This window comes from Protomyctophum bolini, assembly GCF_963924005.1.
Source record: "Protomyctophum bolini genome assembly, chromosome: 9".
Lineage (NCBI taxonomy): Eukaryota > Metazoa > Chordata > Actinopteri > Myctophiformes > Myctophidae > Protomyctophum > Protomyctophum bolini.
In genome coordinates this window covers 42,720,117-42,747,955 of record NC_137870.1, presented here as the reverse complement: position 1 = coordinate 42,747,955, position 27,839 = coordinate 42,720,117, and the positions used below count along the sequence as shown (strand labels likewise).

Here is a 27,839-nt window from a genome sequence, read left to right as displayed (position 1 = left end):
GGAAATTAAGAAAACCTTTTATTTTGAAAACAAAGCAATACTGCCTCATCAAAGTTGCTATTGGTATAATATGACTTATATTATTATCAGTTACTTGCATGAGAGGGGGAGAGGTGGTGGAGTTAGCTGCTTTAGCAGACAGTTTGGTGTCCTCCTGACAGCAACCATATGTAAATGTGTGTTTTAATGCAGGGTGGAGTGTCGGATGAAGTGACTCTCAGTGCTTACATCACTGCTTCGTTCCTGGAGATGAATTCGTCACCTACAGTAAGTCATGTCATGCCTACACATACAGTAAGTCATGTCATGCCTACACATACAGTAAGTCATGTCATGCCTACACATACAGTAAGTCATGTCATGCCTACACATACAGTATGTTAATCTCATGCCTACACATACAGTAAGTCATGTCATGCCTACACATACAGTATGCTAATCTCATGCCTACACATACAGTAAGTCATGTCATGCCTACACATACAGTATGCTAATCTCATGCCTACACATACAGTAAATCATGTCATGCCTACACATACAGTAAGTCATGTCATGCCTACACATACAGTATGCTAATCTCATGCCTACACATACAGTAAATCATGTCATGCCTACACATACAGTATGTTAATCTCATGCCTACACATACAGTAACTCATCTCATGCCTACACATACAGTAAGTCATGTCATGCCTACACATACAGTAAGTCATGTCATGCCTACACATACAGTATGTTAATCTCATGCCTACACATACAGTAAGTCATGTCATGCCTACACATACAGTAACTCATCTCATGCCTACACATACAGTAAGTCATGTCATGCCTACACATACAGTAAGTCATGTCATGCCTACACATACAGTAAGTCATGTCATGCCTACACATACAGTATGTTAATCTCATGCCTACACATACAGTAAATCATGTCATGCCTACACATACAGTATGTTAATCTCATGCCTACACATACAGTATGTTAATCTCATGCCTACACATACAGTATGTTAATCTCATGCCTACACATACAGTATGTTAATCTCATGCCTACACATACAGTATGCTAATCTCAATTAGAACCCACGATGTCCCTCATGCTCAGCTGTGCTTCACATCCACATACGTCGTTGTATGACAGCGTCGTGCAAACGTTTTGAAAGGTTCACAATCTATCGCGAGTTGCTATTTTCACAAATTCTGCCCCTAAAAAGCAATACTTTGTATTTGTCTGTAATGCCTGTCTGTGTGTCTCTCTGTAGGATCCTGTGGTGAAAAGCCTGTCTTGTCTGAGGGAGGCCATCGGTGAGTCCATGAAGACCAACACCTACACCACAGCTCTGCTGGCCTACGTCTTCTCTCTGGCGGGGGAAACGGAGACGCGTGCACTGCTCCTACAACACCTGGACAAGATTGCATCACAAGATGGTGAGAGATAGAAAGACGATGCGTTTAAATGATTACTGCATTACTGCTGCATGTTGTCACTGTGCATTTACCAGTAAAGGTTGGTTTTGACGAATGCTTGTTTTGTTTGTTGGTTCCCCAGGAGGGTTCCTGCATTGGTCTCAGACCTCCGCCGAGACTTCGGCCTCTCTGTCCGTAGAGATCACCTCCTACGTGCTGCTGGCCAAGCTTGCCAGCCCTGAACCTAGCGCTGCAGACCTGGGTGATGCTGCTCGCATCGTGAGGTGGTTGGCCCGCCAGCAGAACTCCTACGGTGGCTTCTCCTCCACACAGGTTCGGCTCAAATAATAATATGTCCCACGATACAGTATCTGTCTTAGAAGTGTAAAAGACAGATACAGTATCTGTCTTAGAAGTTCCGGGCGTTTGCGGGGCACGGTGGCACAGTTGGTAGTGCTGTCGCCTCACAGCTAGAAGGTCCTGGGTTTGATTCCCGCTCGGGGCGCTGTGGGTGCTGGCAGCGTGTTTCCTCCTCCGCGTCATCAGTGCCCATACCCGAAGGTGGGGTTGGCGAAAGGGCCTTTCTGTGTGGAGTTTGCATGTTCTCCCCGTGTCCCCTAGGGTAGATACCCTCACAAAAACATGCAGTAATCCTGGTCTCTAAACTGCCTCCCCCTGGCCAGCCGGGGCGCCTGATGGAGGGGAAAGGAACTGGTTGGAATAACGTATTCCTTCCACGCGCTACGTCCAACCAGGGAAACTCCCCCCTGTTAGGTGTAAAGGAGCAACTTGGACACTCAAGCATGAAGGAAGCATGAGTTAAGTCCGTTGCTCTCCCCAGGTTGGCGGAGGGTGTGTAGAGCCCAGGATCACATTAGATGATTGACACAGGGGTGAAAAATGGGTTACAAAATCGTGGGATAAAAAATATATTTAAAAAAAATAAGTTCTGGGCGTTTCTGTAGATGGGTGCTGTGGTTAAAATGCTCACCTTTGAGTTTGAACCGCTCAAGGGCCCCTTACTGGTCTTTCTTTCTTTTCAAAATCTTTTTATTTTCGTTTTATAACAGTATGGGTGTCAAGTCACAGATTCATAGAAAAAAAAAAAATATATATATATCAGATTTTAGTATCAGTGACTGGGGTAAACAAACGTACTGTATGATCGTGGGCAGACATAATGAAAAGACTGTTATTATGCAAAACATGGCCCTTCAAGACAAAAGAAAAAAAAATTCTCCCCAATTTAGTATAGCCAATTCCCAATTCCCCGGACTCTCTACAAGTACTCCATCTCTGCTAACCCCCACAGTCAGTCATTGGGAGGGTGAAGAAACTTCATGTACTGTAACTCCTTTTCGTCCCTGTTATATAGTCTGCATGCTTTACTGGTCCGTCTAGATGTCATGTCATGCCCCCATGCTATATAAATAAAGTTTATTCATGGTTTGTGTGCTCTGTAGGACACCGTAGTGGCTCTGCAGGCTCTGGCTCGCTACTCCACTCTGGTCTTCAGCCCAGAGGGCTCCAGCACTGTGACGGTTAAATCCTCCCAGGTGGACCAAGTCTTCCAGGTGGATCAGAGCAACAGACTGCTTTACCAGGAGAGGGCGCTGCAGGACGTGACGGGGAAGTACAGCCTGGAGGTCAAGGGCACTGCGTGTGTCTCAGCGCAGGTCAGCTCACTATCTGTTCAAATGTCATAAGTAATAATGTCATTGTGACCTTGATAGACTACAGGCTTGTAATGGAATCACAGTTTGATAAACATACCGATGTGGGGGGGTGCATCTCTTTGGTCCGATGTACTAACAGTCCCCGACACGCAATAGTCCGACACCCTACCCCAATCCCTAACGGCACGTGGAAGCCATGGGTGAGTCTTAACCGGAGCCTTAGATATAGACAGAGTTACGCGAACTGCGTTCACTTCATGGGGCTTCAGTCCAATGGCGGCTCTTCTACATTGAGAATGCGGGGACAATCACCTGGGACCGGACCGGAAGTAGGCACACATGCATTGGACTCAGGGCAACAGCCCAGCTTTATTGATCTTAAATCCCTTTATTTTAGATAGTTTTGTAGTAATCGTACAACATAAACATTAAAGAGACTTTAGTTGTTACTGTGCAATGCTTTAAAACAGTTGTCATGTCGCACACGTTGCTTAAAATAGCTCTTATTTTGCGTTGAAAACAATTTATTTCCAGCTCCAGCTTTGTCTCACTTCAGGCGCTCGAGCGCTCGGCGTCTGCCCCCTCAATATTGTAACTCTTTTATTAGATGGCTCTGGTCTTAACCAGCCACGCATGTTGGACCACTGGTATGTCGGATCAACGGATGCCCTGTAACAATACTTTGTAGCAGCATAATACCACTGTCTACTGGATTGTGGTATACAGTATGCTATATGCTTTGGGTATAGAGCGTTTCAGAACAACGAGTGGCCCAGGAAATGAATCTCAATGCATTTTTCCCATAGGCATTTCTTAAAGTATTTATTTAAAGACGGTTACGCCGCGGACAAAGCCAACTCGCATCGTGACAAATCATGGGCCGATCAAATCATTAGAAAGAATAAAATAAAGGCAGGAGACAACCCTATTTGTTTTGTTTTTCTCCTTATAAATTATTTGATCGGCCCAAAACATTGTGTTCATTGTCATGATTTGTCACGATTGGAGTTGGCTTTGTCCGCGGCGTAACTGTCTTTAAATAAATACTTTAAGAAAAGCCTATGGGGAAAAATGCATTGAGATTCATTTCCTGGGCCACTCGTTGTTCTGAAAGGGGGAGGGACTGTGACGCTCTATATGCATAGACAGATAGATGCCTCCTGTGGCTCTGGGGCGTCTGTACTGTATATGTGATGCTGTACGGTATATGTGATGCTGTATATGTGACAAAATGTTCCGTCATGTTCCTTCCTTCGGACGGAACAAACAAATGCCACTTTACTCTTCGGATCTGATCGTACAAATGAAAACTCTATACTTCTGTTTCCTCAAGATGTCTCTTAACTACAACATCCCGACACCAGTTGAGGAAAGCAGTTTGTCCATCAAGGTCACACCCGAGGCCGAATGCAACAGCAACTCTCTGACACGGACGATGACTCTGAAACTACAAAGCCTGTAAGGATCACCTGTAGACACAGACAATACAGCCATGTCAATGACGCATGTTTTCATACACAACAAACGCACGCAAAAAAATAATAATAATCACACTAAATATGAAATAGTTCACGTTACAACAGAATATACCAAAAAAATGAGATTCTTGTAAAATACATTATCAAATATTTTATACCTACAGATATACTGGAAATGAAGCAACAACAAACATGGTGTTGGTTGATGTAACGATGCTTTCTGGATTCATCCCAGACCCAGAGTCTTTGAAAAAGGTGAGATATTGTAAACATTTAGTGAGAGAACCTTTTAACAGTATGTTGTACTGTACATGTTTCTATTTGAGTGCAGAGTTCACAGATAACCAGATCAATGTGATGGTTTCTTCACAGCTGAAGATGGCGCCGCTGGTGGATCGTGTGGAGCAGAAGGACGACCACGTCATTATGTATTTCAAAGAGGTGAGAGACCAGTTCACACCAACACATTATTGTTCAATACAAAACCCATTCTGACCTGAGATCAGATTCTAAAAGCTATGTTTCTATGTCGTCGTTCTTCGATTTTTCAAAAATTGCAAACCTACAAGCTCGTAGCGCGCCACTCGGTGCTTGTAGATCTGCTATTTTTCAATAGCTAAAGCATGACATAATGCACCAAAACGGGTTTCCGGTTAATTCCAAGGGTGAAAATCTAACCTTACAGGTAGGCTAATCTATAGGAACATACTCTTGATCATCTACTGTACATTTCTGCCAACAGTTAACACAAGGAATAGCCATCGACCACGTCTTAGAGCTCATACAGGAAGTCCCAGTTCAGAACCTGAAGCCAGCACTGGTCAAGATCTATGATTACTACCAGCCAAGTGAGTACATGTGTAACGCCCGGGATTCGAACTCGTGCCTCCCACGTGAAAGTCCAACATCTTAACCATTGGACCAAAGGGATATCCCTCTGGACTGGGGGAGATATTAGACTTTTGTGGCCATCAGGCAGAGGCTCTGTGCCACTCTGCTACACATGTACAGTACAGTACAGTACAGTACAGTACAGTACAGTACAGTACAGTACAGTACAGTACAGTACAGTACAGTACAGTACAGTACAGTACAGTACAGTACAGTACAGTACAGTGTTACACAACCTCTCCTGTGGCTATCTGCATAGACTACAACACTACACTACACAACAGTGCTCCTCCTTTTCTCATAGGATTCAATCTACAAAAATACACATTTAAGCATTTTTTTTTTAACTCTTTATTTTCTTGAATATGCAAGACGAGACACAAAAGACAAACAACTTGGCATGTAAATAAAACAAAAACATCAACAGAAAAAACAGAATAAAAAACAAAAACATCATGGGATGTACAGCAACAAGCAACAACAATACATATTACATTTAAGCATTTTAACAACACAAATCATGTCCCTGGCATGCATTTCTGATGTGGGTCCATGGTCAAATACGCATTCATTTGGGGGTCCTTGACATGAAAAGATTTGAAACCACATGCTGCATTATTATTATTATTTCAGTTTATAAGACTAATCAGTTTAGACTAATAACAGTCTAAGAAGTCCATAGTTTATTCTGACCCCTCCACATTTATACATGATGGATAAAGACTGTTATTCGTCTCAACTGCTCATATGTTCATGCTGAAACTGACTATAAACGAACATTGGACTAAAATGCAGTGGTGTTTTTGTATCACGCAGGTGACAACATGGAGACAGAATACAGCTATCCTTGTGATTCACAGTAATGGTCATGCGCGTCATAAGCCAGCCGTTCAGCAGGTATTGCATCATGTGAAGAATCTTACCATTTCATTGTGTTCCTGTTCTATACTGTATGTGCAGTGTGAGGTTTTGAGTGTATCTAAACTTATCTGATCAAAATGATCTAATTATCTGTACTTTTAAATGCTACAGTATATACAATCATATATTAACCCCCCACCCCCTTAAATAATTATATCTTAAAGGACCAATTCACCACTTTTCAACCTATCTTCATATAATAGGTCTTCACTAATAATTATGATAAAATGGCACAATTCTTTCCTCAGTCTGTGTCTCATAGGAGGGCTGTGGGCAGTTCAGAAACCCGTCCACCAGTGACATCATCAATGGGGAATCCAAGCTAATAGAAACTGCAGGCTTTCTAGTCCTGAAAAGTTGCAATGCGAAAATGGAAGACATTATTCTCACGATAATACAAATCTGACATTTTTTGTAAAGAAATCATCCTAACGATGATGTCACTGGTGGACGGGTTTCTGAACTGCCCACATCCCTTCTATGAGACACAGATCGATCTCAGGCTGTCGAAGTGTCCTTGAGCAAGACTCTGAACCCCTGTGTGTGTGTGTGTGTGTGTGTGTGTGTGTGTGTGTGTGTGTGTGTGTGTGTGTGTGTGTGTGTGTGTGTGTGTGTGTGTGTGTGTGTGTGTGTGTGTGTGTGTGTGTGTGTGTGTGTGTGTGTGTGTGTGTGTGTGTGTGTGTGTGTGTGTACAATCTATATGTAAAGCGCTTGGATACAAGCACTATATAAATGCACCATTTACTATATGTAAAATTACCCCTTTTGAATAAGAAAATACAAATGTAATGTATAGATTCAGAACTGACCTCAATGTTTAGTAGTTTCTTTTAAATATTCCCTTTCCCCCCCATCCAACAGATGTTTCAAAGAGAACCATCACCAGAACTCATTCTTCAGCCTCATTTGTTGAAAATACACCCGATTAGCATGGAAAATAATACATGTGTGTTCTTCGTGTATGTGTTTGTGTATATTTACATCACGTTTGCATAATGTATTGTGGGTCTCACTGTACTACGTCATATATAAACGGTTTAATAAGCACAGCATTTGTACAGTCTTTAGTGTAGGCCTATAATACAAGAAGTACTCCTGACTGCAATCTGAGGCAAGGCATGGTTGGTTTGACTTCAGCCCTGCCCATGGCATGCACCTTCTCACAAGCAGGACTTTAATTAATTAACTTTAATGAAACTGGGGGTCCTTGAAATATGTTTCGGAATCACTGCTGGAGCCGTAAAAATCCTCCCTTATCGGGGTCACTGGCATATGTTTTCAAATGGGGGGTCCGTGGCCTAATAAATGTTGATTTGGGGGTCCTTGACATGAAAACGTTTGGGAACCACTGCCCTAAGGAGGTCCTCGATGCACATCCAACTGGAAGGAGACCCCCGGGCAGACCAGGATCAGATGGAGGGATCACATATCTCCAAGATGGTCTGGGAACGCCTCAGGATCCCCCAGAAGTATAGTTACTAACGTTGGTGCTCTGGAGAGGGAAGTCTGGAGCTCTCTGGTGGAGCTGTTGCCCCCGCAACCCGACTATACGGATAATAAGCGGTTGATCATGGATGGGTTGTGATAATAAATCTTTTCAGTAATGTCAGCAATGTTAAACAACATTTCAGATGCAATACTGCAATATGCTATGTTTGAGTGGAAAAACTGTAGATGATTGCATAATATTTAAAAGTGCAGATAATTAACTCTCCACAAATATAAATATACACTTATTTATAGGCATGAGACTTCTAGTGATACATTTAGATTATATTCAGATACATTTATAGACATGCCAGCTATAGGGAGTCTAAATAAAACTCAAATAACAAATGCAGTCACGAGTTTGTAAAAGCATGCAGGTTCAACAGTCGGTAACTATATAAATGTAACTACATCCTTTTATGATTTTGATACCAATTTCAAATCTGTTTAACCCTCAACCTGGGTGATTTTCACCCGGACAATTATGTGGATGTGGTTTTTCATAATGTCACTGAGGTCTCAGAGATGGGTGGGTCACTGTGTAGCCTCAGTGACATTTGATTGATTGATAACAGTACAGCAGAATTACAGTACATTTCAAGTACAACTCAATACAAAAACAGTTAACTGTGAGTGGACGACACCATAAAGCATTACACTTGTTTACAATAGGGCACACCATTTTCTACCAGCACATATTTGGATAAATATCACCTGGGATTAGTGATGTATAGGATTAATACAAAGGAAAAGTATCCCAGCTCCATTATTTTTTAAGGAATATTTTTAATACCCACATTTCCCCCCCTTTATCATAGCCATATATAGGGCCTGTGATCTTTTTTCCGTTTTTTTCTGACATTTCATGTTTAAATATTAAAGAAGACTACCTCAAAATCAAATTGCCTTGTATTGCTAATTTGCTATACTTTAATATATTTTGAAATATTTGTTTTATGCACTACAATTACATTGGGTAAAATATACCAGGCTTTAGTGATGGTGTAACACAAGTTGGGTTTAATGTTCTATACAGTTAGGCCTATAGGATTTATATTTCATAGGCTATATTTAAAACAAGAAATTAGCAATACATTTTGTGAATGTATTTTATTATGTAGATTTTCTTTACATTCAATTGATTGATTGAAGTATTTATTGACAGTTTGCAGAATGACAGTACATTTCAAGTACAACTCAATACAAAGACTGTTAACTGTGAGTGGACGACACCATAAACCAAAGCATTACACAGTATGTTTACAATAGGCCCCACGTACCATTTTCAATTCATCAATGTTAGTATCCACGATAAATATATAAAACTATATTTATTTATTTAATTTTACTTTTTTATTTGTTTGTGGAGTCAGAGTCGTCTAGACCTAAACACATATTTGTGAATACTTGCAATACTCAATTCTTTAATTTCGAAACTGGTCTAATTACCGCCACCATCTGGCGAAGTCAGGTTAAGTCTCACAATGTGTCCCTGTTCTGTCAGAAGACGTTGAGGGGTGATTTCACCCTCCTGCCACAAAGCACAGCCAGCCCAGTCTAATTAATTTGACTCAGGTCAGGTGTGCACTCGTCTCAGGCAGCTTAAATCAGCGTTCACCTCCACCACAGGCATTGTTGCTCACTCACTGCTGTGTGAGTGTATGTAGCAGGCAGCAGTAGAGACAACTGATTCTGTATCCCTCAGTCATGGCTCTCTCTAGGATTCAGACATGGACATGGATTCTGTCTGCCTGTTTAACCTGGATTTGTATCAGTCAAGCAGCAGCAGGACCGTAAGTACATAGAGCTACACTCCACAGCTCATTTGAATGTCTGTTTGGTTATATTATTTTGTTCTTGAAAGTTGGAAGAGTACATTTTAGTTTACAGTTTAGGCTTTTAGCAAATATAACGATGTATGTATGAACATTTCCATGATTTTATAGGCAATACATGGTGACCATTCCTGCAGTCATCCAAGCCGGCTCTGAGACCATGTTCTGCGTGGATTTTATGAAGCCCAACGAAAATCTCAACATCACCATCTTTCTAGTTTACCCTAACTCGAACAAAACGATCTTCCAGAAGACTACAGACAAACCATTCCTCCACCGTGGTCTATTCCAGGTCACCTCTGGCACAGAATAAAGTTGATTTCACTTGGTTTTGTTGTTCCCATTTCAACATAATGCTAACTTTTCCTGTATCCACCACAGGCTTGTCCACTAGTGACGAATGAACTGGTGCTGAGTCTTGTTGTGGTGGTGGAAGGACCAACATTCCTATCCAGAGAAGTCAGGAAAATAATGATCAAATCCTACAAAAACATTACTTTCATCCAAACTGATAAACCAATCTACCTCCCTGGACAAACGGGTAAATGCTGTCTCATGAGATTTAACTACATTTGCACAATTTGAAAATGAAGTTGAGTAAGTTTTATAAACTACTAAGTTGGAGAAAGGAATGTCATCAGTTGTGAGTCGACAGCTGTCCCATTTAGCATTTATTCAATCAATTCCTTTGTAGATAATTTTATCCAATGTCATGTCTTTCAGTGAAATTCAGAATCTTTACCATGAATACCACGTTCGCGCCTGTCAATGAGCTGGTGAGTGGTTGCTACTTGTATTACAAACGTGTGTGTGTGTGTGTGTGCAGTTCAATATTTTCTGGAGAAAATGTAGGCTATATGAAAACTAGAAAAGGGCTCTGGAGTGCAGGTATTCTGTCCAATCGGCAGATGGCTGCTCAGATGGCTGACGAGACTACTCACAAGGGGGAAAATCAAAAATGCCATCTCCCCTCTGTACTAGCCTGGCTAATAAGCCAGACCGAATCAGCTGAAAAAAAGAAGTGTGATTTGAGTCTGGCTTATTAGCCAGGCTACCTCTGTTCTGTCTGCTATTAAGCTAATGTGGATATAAATGTACATTTGTGACGACTACAGTATATAAATGTTCAGAGTGTTTGATAGTGAGACTGATACAGATGATAGTTTCCTGTTTAACAGAATTGTCTCTTTTTTTCCTATCTTTCAGTACAAGATGGTAGAGATTGAGGTAAGACTCACTGCGTTTGACATATAACGACATGCACCGCATATAATTACCAAATCAGATGTCATACGACTACAGATGAGATTGTTTGTGAGATGATATGGTTGTCCGTTGCCTCTTCTCTCCACAACTCTCGTTTGACCAGGATGCTCATGGTAACCGCATTGCACAGTGGTTGAACCAAATGTCTAATGAGAGCATTGTGGAGCATTCTTACCCATTGAACCCTGAGGCCCACGAAGGACCCTACAGAGTCATTGTTCATGTTGACGGCATGGTACTGGATCATTATTTCAAGGTGGAGAAATACGGTAAGGGTTCATTTGTTGGTCTCTCTACACTACAGCACGCCCAAGCTGATCCGACGAGTGTTCACTTGGGTTGACGTCTGGACTCGTTTTATTTAGCTGTGTTGCTCAGTCCATGAATGTCTGGTCCTTACAAGCTGTACCTCATTGAAAAGGTGACTAATCAATGATAAAAATACAATAAGAATTGGTATTAAAGGGGAGAAATTATCTACCCAAAGTTAAACTTTCAGAACTTTTTGTGAAGAGTTTAATTCAAGAATCTAGAATTTCTATATTATGACAAGTCTCACCTATTATCTAAACATTAAGCATGCATGTGAAAATGGTTATCTCTTGTGCGGCATCTACTTTCATGTCATGACAAATGTGCAACAATTGTCCACAGTTTTGCCAAGATTTGAAGTCAAATTGGAAGTGGATGACAAGCTGAGCATTGAACAAAAAGAATTTACAGCTAAAGTTTGTGCAACGTAAGTAATCTTGGCTTTTATGTTCCTGTGGTCTTTGTCTACACTTAACACATTGTGGTTTCCCACAGAAAATAAACATGTCATTTAAACGTTATAATTTACAGCAAGCCTACTTTCCTGCATGGAAAAAACGCCTTAAAATGTTATGTCTGCTATGGGTGACTACCTTTTAGAGATTAGTTTGTACATCTCTTCATCAGGTACACCTATGGACAGCCTGTGCCTGCTACGATAGAAGTGGAGGTCTGCCGACCACTTGATCGATACAGTGTTCCTGTTCCTGGCATGACTGTGCCCTGTCATAAAGAGAGTAAACGGGTAAATATTATCTATTATAATGTGTGTGTGTGTGTGTGTATATATATATATATATATATATATATATATAAATTGTGCAGTGAAAAAATTTAACATTTTGCAACGCTGGTACTAGATTAAAGGCAATTGGTTTCTCAGTTGCCACTACTGACTGACTTCGTTCATTTGGATTACATATAAATCGGCATGGCTTCCTTGGAAGAATGTTATGCAGCTACACTCCCAAAAATTGACACACTTTACTAGTTTTGAGATGGTCAGGGTAGAAGACTGTGTTAAGCAGTTTGAGATGGCTCAGGGTAGAAGACTGTGTTAAGCAGTTTGAGATGGCTCAGGGTAGAAGACAGTGTTAAGCAAAGCAAATATCAATGAGATTGTATTTGAAGATGGCCAAAGAAACGGTGACCTCAATCCCCTCATACCTAGACTATTGTGTTATCCCTTTTAGCCTTAATGCACTAAAGTATCTTCAATACAAGGTTTGGCTGTGGCTACCAAAACATTTTACATATTGTACTAAATGTCTATGAACACTGTTTCACAAATTGCAGAATAGGTCTTGGCCAACGCTTTGCCTGGCTTTGGCTTTTGCTTTAATCCATGACGTTATGTGCCTAAATGCCCTCATCAACTTTATGGCAATCTATAACCATTGGCTTCTGAGGTCTATCTGGTGCACAAGAGGAATAGAAGGGGAGAATCTCAGTCAATCACACATTATGTATTTTCTTTTCCTCTTGTACACAGACGTCTGGGAAGGGCTGTGGAACTTTCACTTTCAATATGACAACTTTCACCACACCTGCCCAAAAGTCTCTTGATGATAAACTGCAACTCATTGCAAAAGTAGAGTCTCTTGATGATAAACTGCAACTCAATGCAAAAGTAGAGGAAGATGGAACAGGCAAGTCTTCATACTGTTGGAACCGTTTCAAGCAAAAATGAAGCCATGAGCTTATAGTAGCTCATCAATGTTTCTAACACTGAAATGACATGGGGTTTTCTCCACAGGTATTGCACTGTCTGCACAAGAAAAGGTGGTCGCTCTTGTTTATTGTGTTGGATCTCTTTCCTTCATTGACACACCCATGGTGTATAAGGACCAATCGGTGATTGCAGGAAAAGTAAGTCCAAATGCTTCATAGTTATAGTTGTACACATTTGGCCATATTATTATGCACTCTGTATAATCTGTTTATTTCCGACAGGTCAAAGCACGTTACTTGAATAACGCACCCATTCCTGACATGACGGTGTACCTGTTTGAGGGTCAAATGCGGTCAACGGCGCATACAATATTGACTGTCAAGACTGACCGCAGCGGTGAGGCCAGTTTCTCATTCAACACGACAGACTCCAAAGACCCTGCAGGACAGGACATCTTTCTCACAGTAAGTCAGCCTTGGTTATGTAATTTCCTGCACGAGAAGGTTGTCATTTTAGAAAGGTGAAGGCACAGACTGGCACTCAAAACTATGCGTGTATTGTGTACAGTATGAGCCTTAACCCAGTCTCCCAGGAGTCTACATTGAAGTCCATTTTTCACGTCACACCAAATCTATGAAAATGGCAGCTCCAAGGTTATGCTTGTCAGATCATAGGGAACAAGAGTTACAAAATGTTGCTGAAGCATCACCGGAAGTCTAAAAAGGGAACGTATACAAACTAATATTCTGGTTGACTGACTTTAATTTAACCTCTCTCATCAAGGCTAGTGCGACAACAGAGTTGCAGTACCATATGTACAGAGTGCCACACATTGAGGAGGGGAAACATCAGCTGTCCCTGGTCCAGGAAGGCACCGTTGACCCCAAAACCGTGAGCTCACTGGAGGTGAAGAGGACCTGGAACCCACTGATCTGCAATGGAGAAAACGACATCACCGTCCATTACACTGTAGTTGGAGAGACTGCAGGCCGCGTGGACCTGGTCTACCTGGTGAGTAGTACCACACTGCTTGGCTGGGCACGCCGGCGAACTCAATTAATTGGCATAAAGTTTACTGGAGACATTGGGGAAACCTGGGACTACGGTGTCTGTGGGTGAGGAACCATACCGCCTATAAAGTCCTGCAGCATACAATAAGCAGGTATCCGCTTTCTTAGAAAATCTTCGAGGTGCATTAACTGCCGAACGGAAGTTCTTACTGTCATTTTGTTCTCCAGAAATAATGCACCCTTTACAGGTTGTTTACATGGCTGTTTAGCAGAGCTGAACTAAGGTGCTATTTACACGAGGATGGTGTTCATATAAAACGTCAAAATAAAGTATCGTTTGCTGCTGTCATTTAGTCGAGAACCGTGTTCTCATGAGGTGAAAACGCAACAAAGTGAAACCACCTTCCAGAGTGGAAATCTGGTACAATGGTACACATTCAGTACTTCTATTAACTAAATGTGCAGTTGACTAAACGTATCTACGTGTATGTATCATCGGCATAACTCCATTTTGTCTCTAGATTTTATCCAGAGCAGCCATTCGCCACCAAGGACTAGTAACTATTGATGTGCTGTGTAGTTCAAGTAAGTCTACACAGGACGTAATTGCCCTTGTCTTTTGTTAAGCTTCCTGTGTTTCATTTGACATTAAACTGTAAATTTAGTTTGAGAGCTATAAGGTTATTAAAATTCAGAAAAATAAGCAGAAATGTTTATAAGCTGCAGCAGTAATATACATTCATATTCGATTAAGCTATACTGCAGCTACAGTTTACTACCAATTTCCTTACCTGCTGTGTTTCCAGTCAACGATGGCGAGATCTCCTTCAAGTTGGACGTCACCCCAGTAATGGCTCCATTGCTCCAGGTGCTTGTGTACGCCGTCCTCCCCAGTAAGACGGTCATTGCTCACAGCGCAGACTTCACCACAGAGAAATGCTTCCATAATAAGGTCAGTTTAAGTTTGGCCTCTGCTCTCTTTTGTGCCATGGTATCTGGGTAACCTTGTCTGGTCACTGTGGAGTCAGAAGACTCTTCAAATGTGAGTGGGGCTAACCTGGAGCTTGACACATTGCACGTGTCAAGGTCTGCATTCATGGTGATGTTTTGTTTTACAATCTAGGTGTTTCTGGAGTTCTCTCCATCCACGGCGATCCCCGGAGAGAAGAACACACTGCAGGTGTCGGCCACGTCAGGCTCGCTGTGTGGCGTCAGTGCCATCGACAAGAGTGTTCACATCAAGGCGCCAGGGAAGCGGCTGGATGCAGACAAGGTGAGACTTTCTTATTCCCTGACATAATCGTTTATGGCCTTTAATTTGTTTCTGATACAGTACCTATAGTAAAACACCATGGCAGTTTCTGTAAATGTATATAGTCTTTTCCTGTCTTCATTTATACGCTGTGCGTACAGCCTTGCTTGCGCATAGTACTGGGTCCAGTAATTTTGCATTGTTGTTGGACCTTGTTTGTTTACCCCAACCACCCTGTAGTTTACAAAAGACTCGGGTCATTTTCACCTCAACCTCTTTTCTTTTGAACAGATATTTGACCGGTTGCCGGTCAAGATGGCCTACTCTATTCCATTTGACCTTGACGATGCTGTGCAGCCTGTACAATGTTTGCCTGTGAGACAAAAAAGAAGTGTTTTTGGTCACGTTGGACGTGATGAAAGAAAGGATGCTTTCACAGTGTTTAAGGTATCTCTTTGTAATAATATCATTTCAAAATGTATAACTTTTACATTTCTAAAGGATAATGTGTACAGTATATATATATATATATTCTTTTGAGGTCTGTTGAAGGATGCACTCCCAATTTATTAAGTATTAATGTTTTTTTTTCTAGGACCTGGGACTGAAGATGGCAACAAATTTGCGTGTCAAAGCACATTCCTGTGTCCTCTTCAAGGGAAGAGAGTACTACAAACAAGTCCCAAGTAAATTTAACAACCGTGACATTAGTTGATTTCAGTGTGCTTGTGTTTGCATTCATGAATAGTGATTTATTTATTTCCCCCTCAGTGCCCATGATGAGGGGAACAGGCGCCTTTGCTAGTGGTGGTCTAGGATCTTCCATACAGACCATCCGCTCCTTCTTCCCAGAGACATGGATATGGGACCTGGTGGCAGTGGGGTGAGTGCACAGAGCTACAACACGAGCGTTAAACGGCCTATTCTTTGAAATGGAATTTGAGTAGTTCAAGATTCACTGTATTTATGAGGTTTGTGTCTTTACAATCCAACCTCATAATTACAGAGGGGGGAGAACTCGTTCTCATAAGCCAGTATGTGCTTGATGTCCAATAGTTTAATATTTGCCTGTCTGTCCTTCCATGCAGGACCTCGGGAAAAGCGGACGTGTCCCTCACTGTCCCAGACACCATCACCACATGGGAGACGGAGGCTTTCTGCTTGTCCTCCAGTGGCTTCGGTCTCGCTCCTCCCAAGGAGCTCAAAGTCTTCCAGCCCTTCTTCCTGGAGCTCAGCCTGCCTTACTCCATCGTCAGGGGAGAGACATTTGTTCTGAAGGCTACCGTCTTCAACTATCTGTCCAGCTGCATCATGGTACTTGTTGTTGTAAATGCCAGTACATTTGTGGCAACTTTTGGTACATTCTGTAACCTGTGTAGACCTATTTACAATAGTCATTGGTGGCTAACTCAGGCTGAAACATTGCCCAAATATTAAGTCTAAGTCATACTGTAGAAATCATATGAAAATTATAGGTTGGCCAGATGACTAGGAAGCTACACTGTAGTTGGAGCCCTGTCTTATATTTTAATGGAATACAAGTATGGTTGAATCATCTCATTTCACTTTGTTTTTTTATTCCATCAGGTGAGGGCGACTCCCAGCCGCTCATCAGATTACACTCTCTCAGCCATCCCTGGTGAAGAGTACTCCTCCTGTGTCTGTGCCAACGGACGCAAGACCTTCAACTGGACTATGGATGTCTATGTCCTAGGTGAGACCTGAACTCTAGCACAGTTTAAATCTTTCAATACCATGCAATAACGTTGTACCAACACTTGGCTTCCCTATGGGACAAGCTATGACACATAATCAAACGGCACATTGCCCACGGAAGGCGGCTTCCATTACTTCCAGTCCATTTTCAAGAGAACCTTCTGATCTCCATGTTATCAGAGATGTTTGTCATTGCTAATGTATGTTTCCAGGCGTTGTTAATGTGACTGTGACTGCTGAGGCAGTGGCGTCCACTGTATCGTGTAACAACGAGGCGGTCAGTGTACCCGAGAGAGGTCGCGTTGATGTCATCACTCGCTCTCTGATAATCAAGGTAGAGTTGTAACGGTCCTAAGATTTTAAACCCACAATCAATAGTTATTTGTTTATGCAACGATTTACAAAGAGTCACATGTCCAATCTGGTGTACCCTCTGCTCCAAATAACTTTAATAAAATTAATTGGAGTCCAACTTTTCTAAATTCACTTTAGTTATTGGCCCCACTAGGGGTGTCTGGCCAGTTATAGTCCAGCACTTTTGAAAGTGCAATTTGCTTTACTCGATGACCGATGTACATTTGGCCGATACTGGATTGAATTGTCTGCCTTTCTCCCTTTTCAGTCGGAAGGAACGGAAGTAAGACGGACCTACAATTGGTTGTTGTCTGCTAAAGGTGAGTACTGGCAGAACTAACACAGGGTGGATGGTTTCAAGGCAAAGATTATTAAAAAGATATATATATATATATATATACTTATGATATGACTAATGATATAAAACAGGACCACTGAAATCACTATTTATTTTTGACGGCGGCCATTGCTACGGTAGGCAACTCCTTGCTCAGAGCTCCCGGACACAGCCAAATTCACTTGTTTACGGGCAGACACTACTTTCTCTAAATCTACGATGCTCAACATGGTTTTGATCAGAACGCCGATGTTCTGTCCTAATTTCTGACTTAACCTGAGCATCTCGTTTGGTATATTAACACTTCTAAAGAGACCAGCGTGGGCTAGTAATCTTTTCACCTGCTGGGGTGGGGGGGGGGGGGGATGGAAAATTTCCCAGGCAAAAGTAGTGTTGACTGACTTTTTAAATGTACTTTGTTCCTGTTTAATATTGTGACATGGCCATTAACGACTTAAACCAACTAAACTAACCCTATCTCATTTTTGGGCATGCCATTATAGGCAAAATTGATTTTTTTTCAAAAGTATAGAATCCTGCAGTGCGACGTGCTGTGAAATGTTTGGTTCTTTAGGGGGTGGTTCAGTGGTTGACAACACCGGGCGGGACCTAATAATAATGCCCGTTTCCAGAGTCTTGTGACTGAGGTGAATGTTTCATTTCTGTTCCTCGAGTTCATGTTTTGTTCAAAGTTAAATCTTTTTCCTCTGTCTAGGATATGTCGGAGAGACTCTAACAGAGGACTTCCAGCTCCAACTCCCTGATAATGTGATTACGGGATCTGCCAGTTGTTCTATATCCGTCCTGGGTAAGGATGCCTGTTTTGTTTTTACTCAATTTCAAGGTTTTCTGTTTATGATGCGTAGCTTGCGGAGGCAGTTCAGTCAAAAACTCGCGTGGCTTCATGCTATGCTCGCGGGTCATACATGTACTGGAGGGGTTAATATGCTGCATTACTATGTGGGTGTATACAGTGTTTGCAACTAGACTCTCATTGAAAGGAAAGGGTAACTAGACTAAGCTTAAGAACTTGTTTACAGCCAGGCCCTGCTCATAGAACATTTCATGGTAGAAGTTCAATGCCTTGTCCAAGGGCACTTCAGCGGTGGTAATTTTAACGCGCCGGTCCGGGGATACGAACTAGCGACCTTCCGATATCAAGACCGCTCTGCAAACCGTTCGGCCACGGCTGCCTCAGCTGCTTGCTGATGTGGCAGTCAGCTGACCAATTGGGCGGGGTATATGGGGCTACATTTTCGTCACCGCTAAACCCCTTATCCCTACACTTGTCTTTTCTTTTTTTTTTTTACTATTTTGCAACGGAATTAATTCTGTACTGGCCATATAAGGAGCATGTCTTGAGTGTACAGCGTGTAAATTCACAATACATTTAGGTTAAATCTATTTGTGAGTTATCTGACTGAAATGACTTATTTCAAGGACTGTCTAATACCAAAAAATAAAATAATCTTCTGAACATTTGTATTACTCATTGACCGTTTATTAAACGAGCATAACCCAGACCCTTCCCTTAATTCATAACCTCACATTTTCTCTGGAACACATCATCTTGTTTCCATAGGTGATGAACATTTTAAAATATTAACTTGTACATACTGCCAGTAATTTACAAGAGATTTTTAGACTGATAGGCCAACATTGCTGTCCTTGGAGCCCCTTTGCTGTTACAGTTTCAATCTAGTATCTCTTTGACGACAGGTGACCTCCTGGGCCGTGCCATGAAGAACGTGGCTGGACTGCTGAGGATGCCGTATGGATGTGGGGAACAGAATATGGCGCTCTTAGCTCCCAACGTCTACGTCTTGCAATACCTGGAGAACACAAACCAGCTGACAGCGGCCATCAAGGAGAAGGCCCTGCCCTTCCTGGTCGGTGGTGAGTCAAGTGTCTGGATTGTCTTAATTTAGTAAACTAGCCCTTACCCGTTGTGAGATATTTGCCCCCCCCCCCCCCCCCCCCCCCCCCCTTGTGGCCGCGGGGGGTACTGCGCCCGGTTGTGTTTTCACACTTTTAATTCATTATTAATCATTAATATGTCAAATCGAAAAAAGGGCTTCGTTAAGACCTCCATATTATTATGGTCAATGCCTGTGGGAGCGCTTGGTGCAGGCAGTGAAGAGCTACGGCGGTGTTTCTGACACGCACACAGACACACGGACATTGACTGAATTATAGGCTTGGGCGATATTGATTTTTTGATATCGGTATTTATACCGTGAATAATATCGGTATTATCGATTATCAGCCTTTTTAATTTGTCTGGAACCCGAAATGCTGCAAAACATCAGTGTTTTTTTACGAACCAACTTGCTAGGACTTGTTACTCTCACCGGCGCCATGTTTTGTTTGCTTTCCTGGGCGGAGGCGGTTCCGACAATGCTGCTGTCGCCTCGTCACCGTAATTCAGCGTCGGTGCCAGTCAATGCATGGACACTACGTTTTTAAGCAAATTATAGTTGTTTAAAATGAATTACTTGTAAATTCATCACACAGACACACACATACAGTAATGTAGATGTTTATTTAAAAGAAAATCCATATTTACATGACGGTAAAATTACAATATTGGGTATTATCGGTATTAAATTACTATATTACGGTATTATCGGTATTCAATATTATTTATATACTCCACGATATTACCGATATTGATTTCAAATATCGCGATAAACGGTAATATCGATATATTGCCCAAGCCTACTGAATTATAGTATGATGATATGTTTTTCAAGGGCCAGCAATCGAGTGTCTCCCTCCCAACACACCTTTACCTCACCCACAATGCTGTGTTCCTCTGTATTTTTCATGACTTTATAATAATGAATAATCTAAATGCAGGCTACCACAGACAACTACTCTTCAAGCACAGCAATGGTGCCTACAGCACGTTTGTAAACGGTGAAGAGAACACTTGGTGAGAATATTATTAAATGTGTATAACAAATGCTACAGTATAATTTAGTTTGAGGTATGGGGATATAATCATTCCTCAACTAATGTCTTGATAACACACACGTGTGTAAATATCTTTGTCCAGGTTGACTGCATTTGTCCTGAGAACTTTGGTCCAAGCGAAGTCTTTCTACAACCCCCTCGACCAGTTGAACATACAGTCGACCATAGAACAAGCCAAGACCTGGCTGGATAGTAAAAGGAAACCCGATGGCTGTTTTGAACAATCTGGAAGACTCTTAAACAACAGACTGAAGGTACAGAGAGGACCAATTGGAGTCGGGTACACACTAGTGTTGTGTTCGTCGACTAAAACTAAGACTAAAAATGAATCTATGATGACTAAGACTAAATATACTGACAATTTCGTCAACGAATAAAAACTAGACTAAAATGTTAGGAAGGGACTAGTGGACAAGAGATCCAGTTTTATGCTGGGTTTCATGCTGAAAATAGCAGATATACAATCTCACGAGATTGTATATCTGCTATTTTCAGCATGCAACCAAAGTGTAAAATATGTCATTACAACGATATCAAGGCCTGTCAAAACACATTTTAGTCGACTAAATAAACTGTAGATTTAGTCGACTAAAATCATATGACATTTAGTCTAGTTTTAGTAGACTAAACACTAGAACATTCCAGGTGACTAAAATGTGACTAAAACTAAGTGAAAACTATTCAAGAGACAACGACTTAAACTAAAATAGAAATTTGCTGCCAAAAACAACACTGGTACACACTCTGTAAAGGAGTTTAGTGTAGCATGTTAATGTTTCTAAAATATATTTTGGAGTAAAAACTCTAAAATATATTTTAGAAACATAATGGGAGACTGTAACATGTCTTTGTATTATTGCTCTCCTCTGCAGGGTGGAGTGTCGGATGAAGTGACTCTCAGTGCTTACATCACTGCTACATTCCTAGAATTCGGTATCGATGTCAAGGTAACTGTCCTGGGAATTTTGAGTTTTGCTGCAATAAGATTCAGAGAATGCTGTGGTGCCATTATTCAAATGAAGCACATTTGCCTGGAGAAGGCTAGCTTATGTCACTGGTATAAGGCCTACTTGTCTCTCTGTAGGAACATGTGGGGAGTCTGTCTTGCCTGAAGGATGCCATCAATGTGTCCATGGAGACCAACACCTACACCACAGCTCTGCTGGCCTACGTCTTCTCTCTGGCGGGGGACACGACTGCAAGCTCACAGCTCCTTAATCGCCTGGACGAGATTGCATTGGAAAGCGATGGTGCGACTGAAAGCATTTAGATACGATTGTTATCAAACTGTATTTACTTGAGACTAAAATTTACTATATTCGCAGCCATAAAGCATTACTGTGTGTGTATATACATTAGAGGTTATGCGGGAGTGACAAAAAAGACTTTATGGCCATGACAACCCATAATGTACAGTACATTCAAACATTAGACTATGTTAAACTCTTCTACTCTGCACTCACTTTATTGTGCATTTACCAGTAAAGTTGATTGATTTTTGTGTCTTGGTGCTTCCCCAGGAGGTTTCCTGCATTGGTCTCAGACCTCCGACGACACTTCGGCCTCTCTGTCCGTAGAGATCACCTCCTACGTGCTGCTGGCCAAGCTTGCCAGCCCTGAAATTAGAGCTGCAGACTATACTCCCATCGCGAGGTGGTTGGCCCGCCAGCAGAACTCCTACGGTGGATTCTCCTCCACACAGGTTTCGGCTCAAATCTTTCTATCGGATGAAATGCTGCCTACTGAACGTCCACAGACTCCACACCTTGTTGCACTGTTTGCGAGAGTTCGTCTTTCTTAAGCTCTAAACGGCAGGTCCTTAGATCTCTGACACTTTCTTATGCTCTCCTTAGATCTCTGAAACCGCACCTCTTTGTAACTATGATGTTTCTCTGCCCTCCTATAGTCTCGCTTTCACGTAATACACGGTAGTAAAACATAAAAGCCATTGCAACATCTCTTATCTGTGATGCTGCAATATTATACATTGATTTTGGCCAGTGGCATGGGTAGGGAGGAGGTTCTATTGAAAAATAATACGGTGGTAATAATAATGAAGAGAATCAGACATTTATTTGACAACTTTGTTCAAAATTGTGAAATATGAAATGGTTCATTGTTGACACCCTTAACGCACAGAACAAAGTTCACCGTCCTTTCAATTGGTAACGCCCAGGACTATGTTTGCTCAAAAAGACAGAGTATTTATATCCAAACCCATCGCATCGCTCCACAGGCTGGGAGCGCCTGTTGCGCAACATTCAGTGGGACGTCATCTAAAATGTTCCCCTGCTTTTTTACACGAGACTGAGAATCGTAAATGTTAACTCTTGATCTAATTCTAAGAAAAGATGTCTTAGAAGGCCCACCGCGGTCCCGTCGCTAGTCGCGGTAGATTTAATCATAACTCCCGTTGTTGTCGATCGCCTCTAGAGTGTTTTGGCTACAGCCACATCTGGGATAACCTCAGGAACACTGAACTGATCAGCTTCTTGCATAATATGCCCTTGCTGGTGTATCCCTATGGCGACTTCCTCCCGCTTCCCCACTGTTCCGTTAGTCAGTAAACACAGATGGCGAAGATGTGGTGAATTAAACTGTTCCAGTCAAACGTAGAAGTAGGCTTGTAGACGGATCAATCCCACCACACGGCCTGTCTGGTGACTTGCATCAGAACATCACCAGACGAGCACTGTTCAGCTGGTCAGCAAGCTCTGTACGTGGCAGACTGATTTTCAGACGTGGTTTGTGTGCTTTGTAGGACACGGTAGTGGCTATTCAGGCCCTGGCTCGCTTCGCCGATCTGTACTTCAAAGCGTACTACGACCCTGAGGACTCCAGCACTCTGACGGTCAAATCCTCCAGCGGTGAAGAGGTCTTCAATGTGAACATGGCCAACAGACTGCTCTACCAGGAGAAGGCGCTGCACATTGTCAGGGGAGGAGTGTACAGCCTGGAGGTCAAGGGCACTGCATGCCTCGCAGTGCAGGTCAGCTCACTATCTATAAAGTTGTATATTAACCGTCCTATATGTAATTACAAATGGCCTTTTTCTTAAAAACAAGCCATGTAGAATTAAGCCATTTACTCTTCATGACTGTAGAAATGAAATTCCTCTTCCGTTTCCTCAGATGTCTCTCAAGTACAACATCCCGACACCCGTTGAGGAAAGCAGTTTGTCCATCAAGGTCACGCCTGAGGCCGACTGCAGCAGCCACTCTCTGACACCGACGATGACTCTGAAACTACAAAGCCTGTAAGGATCACCTGTAGAGACGGAACCACAACCATGTTAAATGTACCCATTATTGACGACAAAGAAATCCCCACTAAATATGAGAATTGTGAACCAATTAATATTATTGTATATTCAAACAGCCAAAAGCTTCCCAAAACCTCCCCCCAAAATGCTTGAATTAGAAATGATGTTTTAACGTGTTGTACCCACACAGATATACTGGAAATGAAACCACTTCCAACATGGTGTTGGTTGATGTAGCGATGCTTTCTGGATTCATCCCACACCCAGAGTCTTTGAAAAAGGTGAGTTATAAACATTTTTGTCTTGGTGAGAACTTTTAATTTGTAGATGTTAACGTTCCAACACATTGGTTATCATCCATAACCTCTGTATTGGTCGTCATATTTTACCTGTTTAATATGACTAGCCCTTACCCGTTGTGAGATATTTGACGGGGTACTGCGCCCGGGTGCGTTTTAATTCACTAATGCATTCATTATTAATCATTAATGTGTCAAATCGAAAAAAGGGCTCCGTTAAGACCTCCATATTCATATGGTCAATGCCTGTGTGAAAAGTGGGAGTGATTGGTGCAGGCAATGATGAGAGAACGCGCTGTTTCTGACACGCAGACAGACAGAGACTGAATTATAGTATGATTAGAATACAGAGGTAATGGATGCTTAATATGGTTTCTTCACAGCTGAAAATGGCTCTGCTGGTGGATCTTCTAGAGCAAAAGGACGACCACATCATTCTCTATCTAACAGAGGTGAGAGTTGGGGATAATTAAGGTCTAGGTGGTCACATTGTAGGGATAATTCAGACGGGGCGTTTATAACCACCGATGTAAAGCGTCACCCTGAAGGTGAATTATATCCTACAATGACCACCTAGGCAGACATTATTACACGGCTACTTAATACATTAATGAATTGTTGGAAAACGGCAGTAAATCAGCGGGGTGCAGCAGGTGCTCCCGAGGCTTTGATTAGACGTCGGCCTGTTATAGAGTGGAGCAACAGTCCTAGTGGTCCTGGTACAATGGAAAGACCAAGGAGGACTATTGGGAACCACTTGGCATGAGTATTACATTTATGACAATATATAGTGATGGTGTGGTATGGTGAACTACATTTCTGCCAACAGTTAACACGAGGCACACCTATCAACCACACCTTGGAGCTCATACAGAATGTCCCAGTTCTGAACCTGAAACCAGCACTGGTCAAGATCTACGATTACTACCATCCGAGTGAGTACATAATGTGTGACTAAACCCTGAGTGAGTACATGTGTGACTGAACCCTGAGTGAGTACATGTGTGACTATAAACCCTGAGTGAGTACATGTGTGACTGAACCCTGAGTGAGTACATGTGTGACTATAAACCCTGAGTGAGTACATGTGTGACTGAACCCTGAGTGAGTACATGTGTGACTGAACCCTGAGTGAGTACATGTGTGACTGAACCCTGAGTGAGTACATACATGTGTGACTGAACCCTGAGTGAGTACATGTGTGACTGAACCCTGAGTGAGTACATGTGTGACTGAACCCTGAGTGAGTACATGTGTGACTGAACCCTGAGTGAGTACATGTGTGACTATAAACCCTGAGTGAGTACATGTGTGACTATAAACCCTGAGTGAGTACATGTGTGACTATAAACCCTGAGTGAGTACATGTGTGACTGAACCCTGAGTGAGTACATGTGTGACTAAACCCTGAGTGAGTACATGTGTGACTGAACCCTGAGTGAGTACATGTGTGACTATAAACCCTGAGTGAGTACATGTGTGACTGAGATATAGGAGAGGTTTAACACTGTACTAGTATTTGAGGATGTGCATGCATTTTACAGTAGATTATTGTACTATTCTGACGGTGTTGTAGGCAAATTGACAATACATGCACTTTGCTTTTATGTGTGCCGCATACAAGTATATCGGCCATTTCCATATTTGGGCACGGTTTGAGCCGATACTTCCATTATGAATAACTAATAATAAAACCTGTGGAAGGAGGTCTGCAGGTACTACTGTATGTTGTCCTACTGGCACGACATTTATTTGGCAACGGCAGATTGCAAGATTAGCTCTGGGGCAAAGACACTCCTGGAGAAAATCAAATGGTTTGATTATAGTTGCATGCAGTTTATTATACATTTACATTGATTAAAATGGTGATTAAGCTGTTGGTCAATCTGCGTTTTGAGTTGTTCCAATATCTGATTAACGGACACCAAATGGAGGACTCTTCTGTCCTGTTGCTCTGAAGTAAACTCTCATGGTCTTGTTTTCACTCAGGTGACAACATGGAGACGGAATACAGCTATCCTTGTCATTGCCAGTAACCATGCATGATGTAGCCAGCAGGTACAGACTATTTTACTAATGATTCCTCAATGTGTGTTTACAGTAAGTGTACCTGTATCTTCTAAATGCATCCCTTTTTATATAATTTATTGACCAATGAGTATCAATGTACATGGCATGCTCTACAGTGCTTCCCAAAATGGGGTCTGGGGTCCTTGAGGCAGTTCCAGGGGGTCCCCAGCTAAATGTTTGGAACCAAATGGACCCTTATGGGGGTCCATTTCTATTTGTACACTCTCAGAGTTAAATTAACATCGATTTTACAATATAAATCGGGGGTCCGTAGCCTAATGCAGGTAAACTGGGGATCCTTGAAATTAACCGGGTTGAGAATCACTGCTGGAGACGTCAAAATCTGCGCTCATGGCTGGTCTATAATGTCAATGTGGGGGTCCTTGACAGGAAAAGGTTTGGGAACAACTTTGTAGTAGAGCAGTGGTTCCAGAACAGTTTTTGTTTTTACTCTTAAATCCATCAGATGTCCCGTCCCATGCCTATTTAAATACTGGGCAATTCTATGAACTTTTCCTCAAAATGTTCTTATTGCAGTACAGCACTGTATCGACAAAATGAGTAATGGATCATATGGTAGATGTTTGCTTAACCCCTTTTTATAAATGTCAATATTTAGAATTGCTCACAATGTCGTCTTATATATATATAATATATCAAATGTTTTAAATTTACAGGTGGAGTACTTGAAGAGAAACGTCGTCTCAACTTCAACCTATAATTGATACGTGTATAATTGGAAATGTATCAAAGATAATAAAGTTGTGTTAACATGGAAGGTAGTGAATGTCTCTTTGTGCATATATACAGTACCTCACGTCACGTGTACACAATTTGTACAGTAACACGTTTGCATTAAATTAAGTTGGTCTATGTAGTGTATAAATGCATGGCATATACAGTAGTTGGGATGAATTGCATGATGGCTTTTAAAAATTGCTGTGGCATTCCTTCAAACTGTCATCCATTTTCTCTAAATGTTAATCAGACATGAACGTTTAAGCTTACTGTAGAACTGCATTAGAAAGGAGGAAAAAAAGCATAGTCCTACATGAATTCTGCAGTTGGCCTAATTATATTCTAAAGTTCCATTCTCAGCCTCAAGTCTAATGTTTCTAACCCACATTGTGCATATGATATTTGTATAATAATGAACTTGACAAGACAAAACTTGACTTGGGTTTTGGTGACACAAATGCTTGAAAATAACTTCTAATGACAAACTGCATAGCCTGCCCTACAACTTTAATAGTTTAGTACTTCCACCTGCCCAGCTAACATGTCCATCTGGGCCCCACTTGGGTTTTGACATGGGCTATGGGCATGGGTTCCGAGTGGGCCGTGCACCCAGTTTTCACAAAGGGCCCACCCGTGTTAGCCCATATGGGCTTATGCAGGTTTCTAAGTGGGTCTTAGGTGGTATCCAAATGGGCCATTTTATTTCAGTTTGCCTATATGCGTTTGAACTGGGATCTGATTGGGCCTTAAGTGGGTACCAGCTGGGCGAATTATATGTGACCCATGTAGGCCACACTTGTGTCTGCCCTCATTGTCTTCCGTCCTGTTTCTGTTTTCCCCTGCTGTCGATTGTTCATTCCTACAGATAGGATGCAGTGT

At 41.9% G+C, this 27,839-nt stretch overlaps 2 protein-coding genes across 2 annotated transcripts in view; both read left to right on the top strand.

Moving 5' to 3' along the window:
* The window catches only part of LOC308321882 (murinoglobulin-2-like), a gene marked incomplete at both ends in the record, with an annotated part of 44,827 nt that extends 20,976 nt beyond the window's left edge, over positions 1 to 23,851 (top strand). The window contains 28 exons of the mRNA XM_080772978.1: positions 193 to 267; positions 1,263 to 1,428; positions 1,550 to 1,740; positions 2,871 to 3,083; positions 4,417 to 4,541; positions 4,726 to 4,816; positions 4,934 to 5,002; positions 10,903 to 10,923; positions 11,066 to 11,231; positions 13,031 to 13,143; positions 13,228 to 13,410; positions 13,730 to 13,957; positions 14,478 to 14,541; positions 14,763 to 14,908; positions 15,080 to 15,229; positions 15,804 to 15,894; positions 15,980 to 16,091; positions 16,297 to 16,522; positions 16,796 to 16,922; positions 18,331 to 18,423; positions 19,335 to 19,511; positions 20,475 to 20,550; positions 20,674 to 20,845; positions 21,464 to 21,538; positions 21,676 to 21,841; positions 22,112 to 22,293; positions 23,353 to 23,580; positions 23,723 to 23,851. Coding sequence (XP_080629104.1) covers positions 193 to 267; positions 1,263 to 1,428; positions 1,550 to 1,740; positions 2,871 to 3,083; positions 4,417 to 4,541; positions 4,726 to 4,816; positions 4,934 to 5,002; positions 10,903 to 10,923; positions 11,066 to 11,231; positions 13,031 to 13,143; positions 13,228 to 13,410; positions 13,730 to 13,957; positions 14,478 to 14,541; positions 14,763 to 14,908; positions 15,080 to 15,229; positions 15,804 to 15,894; positions 15,980 to 16,091; positions 16,297 to 16,522; positions 16,796 to 16,922; positions 18,331 to 18,423; positions 19,335 to 19,511; positions 20,475 to 20,550; positions 20,674 to 20,845; positions 21,464 to 21,538; positions 21,676 to 21,841; positions 22,112 to 22,293; positions 23,353 to 23,580; positions 23,723 to 23,851 — 3,855 coding nt within the window. The remainder of the gene's footprint in view (positions 1 to 192; positions 268 to 1,262; positions 1,429 to 1,549; positions 1,741 to 2,870; positions 3,084 to 4,416; positions 4,542 to 4,725; positions 4,817 to 4,933; positions 5,003 to 10,902; positions 10,924 to 11,065; positions 11,232 to 13,030; positions 13,144 to 13,227; positions 13,411 to 13,729; positions 13,958 to 14,477; positions 14,542 to 14,762; positions 14,909 to 15,079; positions 15,230 to 15,803; positions 15,895 to 15,979; positions 16,092 to 16,296; positions 16,523 to 16,795; positions 16,923 to 18,330; positions 18,424 to 19,334; positions 19,512 to 20,474; positions 20,551 to 20,673; positions 20,846 to 21,463; positions 21,539 to 21,675; positions 21,842 to 22,111; positions 22,294 to 23,352; positions 23,581 to 23,722) is intronic.
* Positions 23,852 to 24,541: 690 nt separating this feature from the next.
* LOC308321881 (alpha-2-macroglobulin-like) overlaps positions 24,542 to 27,839 on the top strand; it is a gene marked incomplete at both ends in the record, with an annotated part of 42,128 nt that continues 38,830 nt past the window's right edge. Inside the window, 2 exons of the mRNA XM_080772977.1 lie at positions 24,542 to 24,604; positions 24,982 to 25,087. Coding sequence (XP_080629103.1) covers positions 24,542 to 24,604; positions 24,982 to 25,087 — 169 coding nt within the window. The remainder of the gene's footprint in view (positions 24,605 to 24,981; positions 25,088 to 27,839) is intronic.